At 34.2% G+C, this 11,638-nt stretch overlaps 2 protein-coding genes across 2 annotated transcripts; one reads left to right on the top strand and one right to left on the bottom strand.

The window, feature by feature from the left end:
- The first annotated feature begins 680 nt into the window (after positions 1 to 680).
- On the top strand, positions 681 to 1,538 carry LOC114190171. Its single transcript, XM_028078964.1, has one exon. The coding sequence runs from the start codon at positions 956 to 958 to the stop codon at positions 1,313 to 1,315; it is 360 nt and encodes a 119-aa protein (XP_027934765.1). The 5' UTR covers positions 681 to 955; the 3' UTR covers positions 1,316 to 1,538.
- A 1,801-nt stretch (positions 1,539 to 3,339) lies between these two features.
- On the bottom strand, positions 3,340 to 10,319 carry LOC114191923 (cleavage stimulating factor 64). Its single transcript, XM_028081377.1, has 10 exons — positions 10,096 to 10,319; positions 9,801 to 9,879; positions 9,237 to 9,411; positions 8,842 to 8,875; positions 8,487 to 8,725; positions 8,328 to 8,405; positions 7,265 to 7,300; positions 6,077 to 6,562; positions 4,751 to 5,056; positions 3,340 to 3,882 (listed from the first exon to the last, which is right to left on the bottom strand). The coding sequence occupies exons 1-10, from the start codon at positions 10,130 to 10,132 to the stop codon at positions 3,739 to 3,741; spliced, it is 1,614 nt and encodes a 537-aa protein (XP_027937178.1). The 5' UTR covers positions 10,133 to 10,319; the 3' UTR covers positions 3,340 to 3,738.
- Positions 10,320 to 11,638: the final 1,319 nt, after the last annotated feature.

Raw genomic sequence — 11,638 nt, forward strand, 5'->3', positions numbered from 1 at the left:
TATATAGAATGATGTACTCTTTTTATCGCAACGGGGTTTTTCTAGTAAAGTTTTAACCAGACACATTCTTTTATCAATGGATACCCAAGGGGGAGTGTTATGAATTAATGATCGTCCATTGGTTTGATAGATATAATTATTCATATAATTGATACGATTGATACTTATATAATTCATTAATTCATTACTCTTGATGTAATATTTTATATTAACTATTTGATTTATATCTTTTCTGGATTATCATGTTGGATCTATAAATAGGGACTCGTCCTATTAGTAATAAGACACACATACAAATAGAAGTTATTCCCTACTTTCTCATTCTCTATTCTTCATCTCCTTCTTCTCTCTTATTACCTTTATTTTATAACAAATATTATTTTTAAGAACTTTTTCCCAAAGCAATATACTAGTTGGGTGTTACTTCCTCCACCCTGTCAATTTATCTCCTTGAACACTATCAAACTTTTTGAAAAATTATTTCTTTTAAATAAAGGAGAAGGTGAGAGTGTCTACTGAAAAAAAAGTGAGTGAGTATCTTCTGAAAATTATGTTTCCAAAAATGATTTAATGTGTTTAAAAATAAAAACAAAAATAATATAAAAAATATATATAGGGTGTAGAAAGTAACATGCATACTATTTTCACGTTCCGGAAGTCTTCCCTACAAAAACAATCTCATTTTCCAAATTTTTTCCTAAATTAGGTGTAAATACCAATACATGTTCTCCGACAACGACGCAAAGCCAAAGATTATTTGTTTCCCGTTATACCTTCCCTTTTTCCTCGCTAACACGGAAAACAAAACCCCAAATTCCTATATTAGGGTTCAATCCAATTTCAATTCCGAAACCTCCCATTCTCCCAATCCTCCAAATCCCAAAACTTCCCCTCTTACAGAGTCCTCAAATCTAGCACGGCGAGCTCTCGCGGCTCGCCATCTCCAACAATAACCATGTGGACATTCCCACCCTCTCGCCACCGGTTCCTCGCCGCCGCGATCATCGTCGTTGCACTTTGCATGATTCTACCCGTTTCGATGGCGACACAACCGCTGAAATTGTGCATGCTAACGACGCCGACGCCGACGTGCCCCGTTAAGTGCTTCGTCGCCAAACCGGTTTGCGGCGAGGACGGCGTAACGTACTGGTGCGGTTGCCATGAGGCAGCGTGTGCCGGCGTGGAGGTTGAGAGAATAGGTCCCTGTGTAGAGGGGAATGGGGGATCGGCACCGATTCCTGGACAGGCTCTCCTTTTGGTGCACATTGTGTGGCTCATCTTGTTGGGGTTCTCCGTCTTGTTCGGTCTTTTTTAGTTTTATGGGGTTTGTGTATGGTTCCATGATTGGTTCTTTTCAATTCTTTGAGGTTCTTTTGTAAATTAACCACACGGCAATTCTTGTATTGTATGTGTGATTATTATTTTTTTATTATTATTGTTGTAATTCCATGACTTCATTGCTGCTGCTGCTGGTGTACCTTGTTGTGAATTTAATTCGAATGCAGTTTCTATTCTATATATAATTGTTTGTTGGGGTTTATGACTATAATAAAAATTAATGTATGAGTTAAATTTAAGGTCATTTTTAACTGTGTTCCTTTTTAAGAATCTAAAGGATCCATGTCGAACTCATACTCTTGTGTGTATGTTGCTTGTGGCTGTAGAGAGATAGTTGAAAAGGGAATGGATTTCCTTTATTCACCCGTGGACTAATAGTTAATGAATGTGATGGGATATTGGCATTTCAGAACATATTAGGCCTTTGTTTGATGATGTTCTTCTAACGGGAGTGTATTTCCAAAATCGAGTCATAATTATTCAATAATCATAATGTGAGGGTTTGATTTTTACAGTTCAAAGGACAAGATTGAACATATTAGGCTTTTGTTTGATGTTGTTCTACCAACACGAGAGTATTTCCAAAATTATTCAATCATCATAATGTGGATTATTTCACTGCGTTGATCATTTCTCTGTTGCACACATTTACTGGAATTTCAATGAAACACCCATTGCAGTAGCTTATTGAATGGATGTTTCTAGTACTTAGAATTAAGTAGGCAAGTGTAAACTTATTTCTAGTTATTTGAGGATTCAAATGTTGGGTAGTTTTTTCTGTTTTGAATCAGGTGGTTTAAAAATATTATCATATCTACTCACTGTCTCTCCTAATTGAAGCTAATGACTGTTTGTATTGACTACTGCCTGGATTTGAATGTGTCTCAAAATTTTCATTATCCCTTTGCCCTTTAAAATCATGTATTTTGGGTAGTTGAATGTATTTTCATTATGTCCATCTAATTTCAGATTCTAATTGTTGAAGAAAAGTACAAAGTGTACCACTAAAAGAAATGGCAATTCTCAAGTGGTGGATTGATGCTCACATTATACAGAAGTTGTACAATTTGCAGGCTACCGCAGATATCTCTTAATTCAGATCTATTCTTGAATACCCTTAAGTTGAGCATACCTGCAATTGCAAAGTTGGCCACTTGGTTTCTAGGTCAATGTTTGGTTTTCTCTTTTATCTTGGTACCCAAAACTCCCATTGGGGAAATTTCCATGTATAATAGCCTGTGCTCCCACTAAGCCACTCCTCATTCCTAATCGCAAAGCGATTCCACCTCTTACTGGTGTGGACTTTACTCATGTGGTGTGGTTTGGATTCCTCAGTTTTATTAACAAAATAGTACTAGGGCCACAGGGATTACTAGTTTTCTTTTGCCGACGAGTCAATTAGCTTATATTATACATTTTGAAATTTACGAATGGCATAATTTCTACCTCAGCTTGTTCGAGGACATATATACAAAATGATTTACATCGGTTTATTGCAAATTGCATGTGCTAAAGGAAAAAAAAGTTTTGAACAGGAAAAGGAAAGACAACTGATAAGGCAATCAAGGATCTTCAAATAAACTAATTAGTTCATTATCGTGTATTAGTATAAAGAACAAATGTTAGGCACACACTAATCTTATAGAAGTAAAATCGAGCATAATTCAGTGCCACGGGAAAAACCCATTTGATAAAAATCCATGCCTTCAAGTTGATTTCTTTTTTATCCCCTCCGAAAAGTAGGAAGCATTTCTTTCAAGTGCAATATTGTTCACCGTTGTCAATGACAACCCAACCGTTTACAGTCACAATGCCGCATTATGTAGAACGAAACGACTGATACATGATTAAAGACCTGCCAATTGCTCTGTACTGAGTATTGTATGGTGTAAATGGTAAACTTAATTTCCTTTAGTATATGGATTAGATTAGGAAGACGGTTTAAGAGAACAAAAGATAAAGAAAACGAAACAAGGAAAATTATTGAAATGAGAATTAATATGCTGGATATTGAGCTTAGACATTTTATTGTCTAAATTGAGGTGGATCAGCGATAATACATAGTGCAGACAACATATTCAAGCATATACGCATGCGGCACATGCTTACAATAGCTCCAACGACAAAGCAAAGTTATTCAGCCCACACTAGACATATGCCAACAGCAAAAAAAATATCGCCAAAATTATTATTGTACAATATATCTCTTCTAAGGGATTAAATACGCGCCCATCTGGATCTCCTCAATGCTACATCAACTATTTGGACAATGAACTAGAAAACAAATTACAAAAGAAGCAATAGTAGTAGAAAGAATTTTAATATTCTGAATCTAATCTACAGCAAATGCTAGTATACAATAAGTTGTTGCTATCTGAACTGTTCATGAGTCCCTCTTTGTTATGAGGGCTGCATCTGATCTCGCCGAAGAGCCTGCTGGAGCTGAATGACCTGTTGTTGCTGCTCTGGTGGTAAGGAACTCAATTGCTCTGGTGTCAGATTCAATACTTGTTGCAGCAAAACAGACTCCACATCAGGAGGAAGCTGGGATGAGTAAAGAAAACAAAAATAATGATTATATATCCAGAACGACCGGTTACGGTAATCAAACAAGACAATGGTCCATTGTGGTAAAAAGAATTAAAACAAAATATTCGAAACAGTAAAAGTAATGTAAATATGAAACATTTAAAAGCAGTATTTTCAGGCAAAGGTTTGCTACCCAAAAAGGTAGGGACTAAACATGCGATCGTTTGAATAATAAGATGCGTTTTGCACTAACCATACACAAAAACCTCTCCTAATATGGAATTCAGATCATTACAGACTACAAGCTTGTAACCATGCCAGAGTCATGTCATCATGATCCTTAAAGTACACATGATCCGTTATACCAATCTCTAGTTCCGTGCCAATTAGTGGTTAGCAGGCTATGATCTAAAGATGGTTCAGACGCCAAAAATCAGAGAAACACAATGGTTCCTTGGCCGTGTGCATGAATTGAGCATAATTTTTTCCCTTAGTGATGATATTCAAAGTTCAAACTAAAAGATAAGGAAACTTTACAGCAATAATGATTGTGTATGTCAAATAATTGGCAAATTTGAAAGGTCAGTTCCCACTAGATGCACCCCAATTAAGTGTACCTAACCATTCGCAGATAATCTATGCAAATTTCAAACTTTATTTAGAAAACAGGCAACATTAAACAACTCTGAAGTATATTCTAGGCACCCTTTTTAAGGTTAGACTAACTTTTTTAGCAACCAACTGAAAGACTACTCAAAATACAGAATTTACAACAACTTTTGCATCCAAACTCAAAAAATAATAATGAATTATTCGATCAATTCATAAGAAAATAATTCACCTTCACATCTCATCAATGAATCAATCACCAAGTCACACATACCTGAGAAGATTGTAGCTCGGAGTATTGCCCTTCTGCTTTTGGAGTAGCATGTACAGGCAACGAGCTTCTTCCAAGATTATGAGATGGTCCATCGTTGACAGGCACGTCTGACATCCCAGTAGAAAGAGGTGTACTCCTTCCCTCATCCAATTTCATGAGCTTTGATGGGCGAGAAAAAGATTCTGAAGAATCACGAACCATGTTTGTTTTCTCCATTCCCAAAGGCATGTTTGAATACGTTATATTAGAAGATTTATCACCTTTACTCAACAACTGAGAAGTAGATGACGATATGGAGGGACCAGGCTGTTTCAATAAAGGTAAATACATTATTTAAAAATATGAGCATATAAAACATAGAAGTGAAGAGAAAATAAACTTCTACACATTACCAGCTACATAGCATCTCAATTTGAGAGCATAAAGGGAATTATGCTCAACCAATGACTGGACATTTCTATGTACGATAAAAAATGCGAACACATTACAAAATGTCAATGATGTTTCAATAGTAAGTTGATGATTTTTTCTTCATTAATATACAAATGCAAGAGGATTGAAAGTCCTAAAAAACTAAAGAAAATAAGAAGGGAAAAAAACTAAAGGGATGAAGTACCCCACCTATTTATAACATAAAATACAAAAGGGGTACTGAAGTTAGATTCTTTAATATTTTCATTTTAAAATCTGAAATCATTCAGCTTGCAACCCTGCTCTAGCAACTTAGGAAGGATATAGCTCCCTCCAAAATCAAGTGTTTGGCTTGACTGGTAATACATTAATCAGCGTCATTTGTTAAGCTTATAAGTTGAGAGTTCAGGGTGGAAAAACAAGCCAACTTGTTGGGAAAATCAGTCTATCATGGTTAGAATGAGATGGGAGCGGACAAACTCATAATTTTACACATGGCCAAGTATTGCTGCAGAAATATGTCCCATATAGGCCAAAAAGGACAAATATTCTATCTGCACTTTGATGGGGTATACTGATATATCAGGCATCCTTATGGTGTTAATAAAACGTTTCTTCTATGACAGAATTGCAGGAACGGAAAGCTTTGCTTGGTTAATGTGGGTTTCTCCTATTGTCTAGTTTTTATACTTCTGATATCCTGTGCTACAGACATCTACTTTCTTTCTCTACTACAAATGACTACTAAAATAATAATAAGCAATAAAAAAGTGCAGAAGGCAAGAATAATCATCCCATGAAAAGAAAGGTGGCGCTAAAGCAGCATATCCTAATATTCACTTTTAATGCATGGAAATTTTTTTAAAGACCCATATCTCAACGTAAAAGAACTACAAAACAAGCAAAACTTGGCACCTGAAAGTTGGCATCTGGACGAACCATTTGAATATTATGTCCAACAGTTGAGTTTCCAACATGTGTAGAATTTTGTAGCAAAGAGACATGCATTTGCTGGTTTAGAGCAGTTGAAGTTGTGGGTTGAATTGGAGGCCTGACGGACAAACTACCCAAACCTGGGCGCACAGAAGGAAGCAGTAAATTAGGCTGCCCTGACAAAGTTCCAGGCAGTACAAGGTTGTTTGGATGTTGTTGAATGGGAATTCGGGGCTGCACAGGAGGCTTTGGATGAGCAGTTAATTGATTAGGAGCCAGAGGATTATGAAGTATGGTGCTGACTTGGCCTTCTTGAGCATAAGGTGTCAAACCAGACTGCAATTTGCTCTGTCCATGAGGAGGAAGGCCGGGCAGAGTTTGCACCAATGGTGGTTGACCCAGCTGACCTTCATTCGTTATAGACTGTGAGGGTTGATCTGAAACCAGCCTAAGGTTTGGCATTTGTAACTGCAATAATTATCATGACAAAAAAAAAATTAATGATCTAGAAGGAGTAAGCTTAAGGAACAAAAGTCTCAGTAGTCTAATATAAGTTTAACGTTAATTTGATATAAGATAAACCCTAAATGATCGTAATAGGTTTAGAGCTATTTGGTGTTGCTTCAGTTGATGTTATATAAGTCCTAGAGTCATCTTATTAATTTAATAATTAAGTATTTTAAAGCTTGTCAGCAACTGAGCTTCCACGTCTTTTCCTTAAGTTGTTTTAGTTATTTGAGCTTTATTTATTAATGGTAAATTATTAATCTTGAGACCTCCAGTTTCGGAATATTTGTTACCCAAATTCCTCCAATACAATTTTTGTATACAGCTTCCATGAAATCAATTCCAGATAACTCCTACTACCAAGACAAGAAAGATAATCAATTGCTTAATAAAGTCTATTCCCTTTCTCTTTCTCAGCCTGCCCAAACATATTGTTCTCCACAAGGAGATATATAAAACACGTAATGAAAAAATATTAGCTGTTATTTGCTTCCAATTGTTCCAGAACACACTAGCTGTAATTTACAAATTAAAAGGTTCAGTTCACAGCCTCGGAAGGTGGGATTTATAGCAACCTAAATCAAATTATAAGTCTCAAATGACAGAGATTTGGCATCAAATATAAAACAAATGAACATCAAGCAGAAAGATAGCGAAACAAACCACTTGAGAAGACACCATTCCTAGCATGATTTGAGCCTGCATATAAAATTATGAACATAATGGTCAAAGAAATTATCCAAATCATTGATATATACAAATAAATAGATCCACAAAAATCCCCAAAGGTAACATTTTTGGAGAGTTGAAAATATTGTGGATTGTATAGAACACATCACAAAGTGTAACCGAAGGAAAAAGAGATCAGCTAGACGGTAATTGTCAAAATAAAGAGAAGTAGCACGCAAAATTGAAAGTTTCTAAATTACAGCCCACACAATGAACATTGATATATTTTCTTTTAGACTGCAATTCTATGGAAGGAGAAATAACAAGTCAAGGATAAGGGTTAAGCAATACTTCAAAAGAAAACATAATGAAAATGTTGATAGCAGGAGCCAAGTATTATTACCATACCATGTAACCATGACCTACACAGCCATGACTGACTCTATTATGAATCATGATTTTGGAGGTAAATAGTAGGCTGACTTTTCCCACTTACAAAGTGTAAAATGACAAGAAAAAGGCCACGAAATTAGCAAATCATGTAAAAATAGCATATGTCTTAGACAAACTATGTCCTGTCAAATGTTCCTACTCTAGTCTCCAAATGGATTGGACTCCCAATTAGTGCAAAACAAAAACTATACCTCCCCTCCTCCAAAAAGTTGTAGCAAAAGACAGAAAAAGTAAGTTATTTATCTCCCTACCAGACATACCCTGATTCCAGTTCCATGAAGCAGACAAAACTGCTATGAATCAAGTATAATACAAAAAGAAAAAAAAAAAAACACTCAGCTCAGCTGTATTTAAGTTGAAAAAATGAGAAGAGGTCATCCAAAAAGTCATTTTACCACTCAACTATCTTAATTTGCATCATCTCATTTGTTCATTTCTAACAGTCACATGTGGTCAAATCAGTGAACTTTCTAGTATAGCTGCCATAATGAATATCTATATCATACGAGCACATGTAGAAACTAAAAGGTGACAAGTTTGTTATAAAAGAATGCTGTGGTAGAACAAATTTCCAGGGGAATTGATATAGGAGAAAAGTACACACCTGGAAAAGAGCCTTGGGCAACTGTGGCCTTGAAAGCAACAGCTGGCGAGCCAGATCCTTGTTTTGTGTAGCCATTCCCTGCCATCATAACAAGAACGAAATCTTCAACCAAAGAGAAGGTTGTCTAGGAAAGTGAGGTTACCTATAACCAATAGTTACCTTGAGTTCAGATATCATCTCTGTAAGCTGACTCCTGGACATTTTGGCCAGATGCAGAGTTAAAGGATCATGTGCCAATGCTGACTGACTCTGCAAACTATTTTGATTTGACTGAATACCAAACTGAGCACCGCCTAGAGCCGCTGTCATAACAGTTGCAGCTGTTATGGCAATATGAAGACCAATAGGCTGATGCTGAACAGCTTCCCCAGCTGGGCCACCAACTTGTTTCTGAGGGTCTTTAATACAGAGAAGGAGAAAATGAAAAACACAGGACGAAAAAGGCAATGCAGTGATTATATGTGCAAGATTATTTATTACAGCATAAAATAATAGCTATAGGAAAACAACTAACCAACATTTGTTGACATTCCAGGCCCGCCACGACCCTGTGGCAAAAAAGAAAAATAAGCAATTTAATCTGTAATAAACCAACATCCAGTACATGATTTTGGGTGACATGATTTAATTGGTCAAAAATAAAACTAGTAAAAGAAATTGAACAATGTGAGAAAAAAACAAAATATTTGTATAAGTTAATAGGTATTTTCCCTTTGGTTTCACATTGCTTAAACTTTGCATTTTGAAAAATATAAATATAAATATAAATGAGACAACGTATGTCCAATTACTCATGAATGTCTGGGTGAATACCAGTATCAATGGTGACTCGGTGCTTTTTTTAAAGTAAACATGGCAAAGATTCGGAAGAATAACTAGTCACTATTTCAATAAAGTTTGATAATTAACCTGTTCTCTATTTCTGTCAGTCCCTTTGTCATTTTCGGCAAAATCAACACGTAATTGCCGACCATTAATTTCATAACCCTGAAGATTTCGTCTAGCGCTTAAAGCTGTCTCTTCATCCTTATACTCACAGAATCCATAACCTTTTGGTTTCCCAGTTTCCCTGTCAATAACTAATCTGCAGATAAAAGATGGGAATGCTTCAAGTCTTCAACCAAATAAAGCATTGGTCAAGAAGCAAAAGGAAATTCCAAAAATTTACACAAAAAATCTCATAATGAAACTTGTCCCTTGAAAGAGACTTGGAAAGCAACTTTTAGCCATAACTATTGATTTGATTGCATAAATTTCTTCATAAGATCTTCTAAGAAGAGAAGCTTATACACCTCAACTTGTGGGATAAACTTATTTCATTTTTCTCACATTTTTTCTCTACTGTAAGTGTTTGTAGAGAAACTAATCCCCTATGCCCAGGGTGGGAGAAAATACGAATTGCTGTAACAAATAAAATAAACCTAAAAAAATACTCATCAACGGCGACATGCGTTTAACTTTTTTCAAAGTTACCTGAATGAGACTACTGGACCAACCTCCTGGCAGATTTCGACAAGCTGTTCCTCTGTGGCATCATACGGTATATTCCCAACTACAACAAAATCACAACAATTGTCACAACCCAACAACCAAAGTGCATGAATTTCACAAATTCCAATCTGATTGAAATCGACAACATTAAAGGTTGCAATAACAAGAAGCCACAAAGATAGAAAATTTAAAGATAAAACTAATTCGATTTCTCATATCTTCAACGTCCAAAGACTCGATAACCATAACAACCCGAAGAAGGAGAGGGAGGGGATACCGAAAACGCAGCGATGCTGGGACTGGGAGGTGGCCATGAAATCAACAGCAGAAGAAGAAGGTGAAGCGCTGCTCCATCTTCTTCCTCCTCAGAACCATAATTTGTTGTGGAGAGACAAAGAAAATCTTGAGTTCCGATTCGATCTTCTTCTTCTTCTTTTGGCAACGACACTATTGTTGTGTTAGTGAAAGGGTTTTTATTTTTGTTTTATAGATATATAAACAATAAATAAAAATTCTGGCACATCGCTCCTTATGACTAATACTACTATTCGCACTTGGTTCTAAATTTTAATACGATCTCTAGTGAGACCGGGAACAGGTTTTTTTTTTTTATTCTGCCTCAACAAAATATCCATACAATTTTTAATTAAATTTCATTTAGATTATAAAAAAAATATTTCAATTATTTATAAAAAAAAAAATGCCCGTATAAATAAATTATAAAATTAAAATTGTGACTTTTATTTGTAAATGAAATATTTCAATTATTTTTTCAATTATAATATTTTTTACTTTAAGTTATATTAAATTTAAAATAAAAATATCTGGGATCATACTTTCATGTTGTTGTTTTTGTGATACTTTAACACATAGTAAAAACTAACTTCTCTAAAAAGAGTAAATCGCAAATTTGATAAGTATTTTAAAAAAACTATAAATTAAAAATTTTGTTAAAGAAACTAAAATTTAATATTTTTTACTTAACTGATGAGTTGGTTTATTTCGCTCTTATTTTTCGCTAATAATAGGGTCAAAATATGAAAGTGTAAAAGGAAAAGGATAAGTGTGAGAGTTTCTTTTCATAAGAAAAAACAAAATGATTGATGAATTATGTGCTATTAGGTTAATACAGACGTATTTCAGTATCGAAGTTCTAAATCCTTTTATATATATATATATATATATATATATATATATATATATATTTGATTGTGTGGTATTTAGTTTACTTAGTTTTTTACTTAACAATTATCAGTCATAATATTTTATGTACATATTTTTTTCTAACTATATCAATCTCTTAGAATTGTTTTTTTCTTAAAGTAATTATTCTAACTATATTTCAATTCCAGTTTCACAACAACTTTAGAGTTACATATAGATACGGTACTGAAATAAATAATTATATATATATATATATATATATAAATATATAATTATTGATTTATTTTGTTGACTTGGTCTAACCTTATCACAGATGAACGGATCTTTTTGTTCAATTAAAAATTATACAAAAGATAAAAAATAACTATTTATTTTAAAAATTTAAGTTATATCTGAATTTAAATTTTGGATATAATTATTTCAAACAAATAAATATAAATTATAATGCAGATATAGGTTTAAATAAATATTACTTTTATTTTTTTAAAATTTATTTATTATTATTTTATGAAAACGATCGCGAGACAAACTAATAACTAAAACATGAGTTGATTTAAACCTAACTCATTTTGTAATTTCTGTAGGTTAAGTGTAAAATCTTAGAAAATAGTATTTTAAAAGTGATAGTGGGTTAAAAATAGTGAAACTTAATTATT

Source organism: Vigna unguiculata, chromosome 7 (assembly GCF_004118075.2).
Source record: "Vigna unguiculata cultivar IT97K-499-35 chromosome 7, ASM411807v1, whole genome shotgun sequence".
Lineage (NCBI taxonomy): Eukaryota > Viridiplantae > Streptophyta > Magnoliopsida > Fabales > Fabaceae > Vigna > Vigna unguiculata.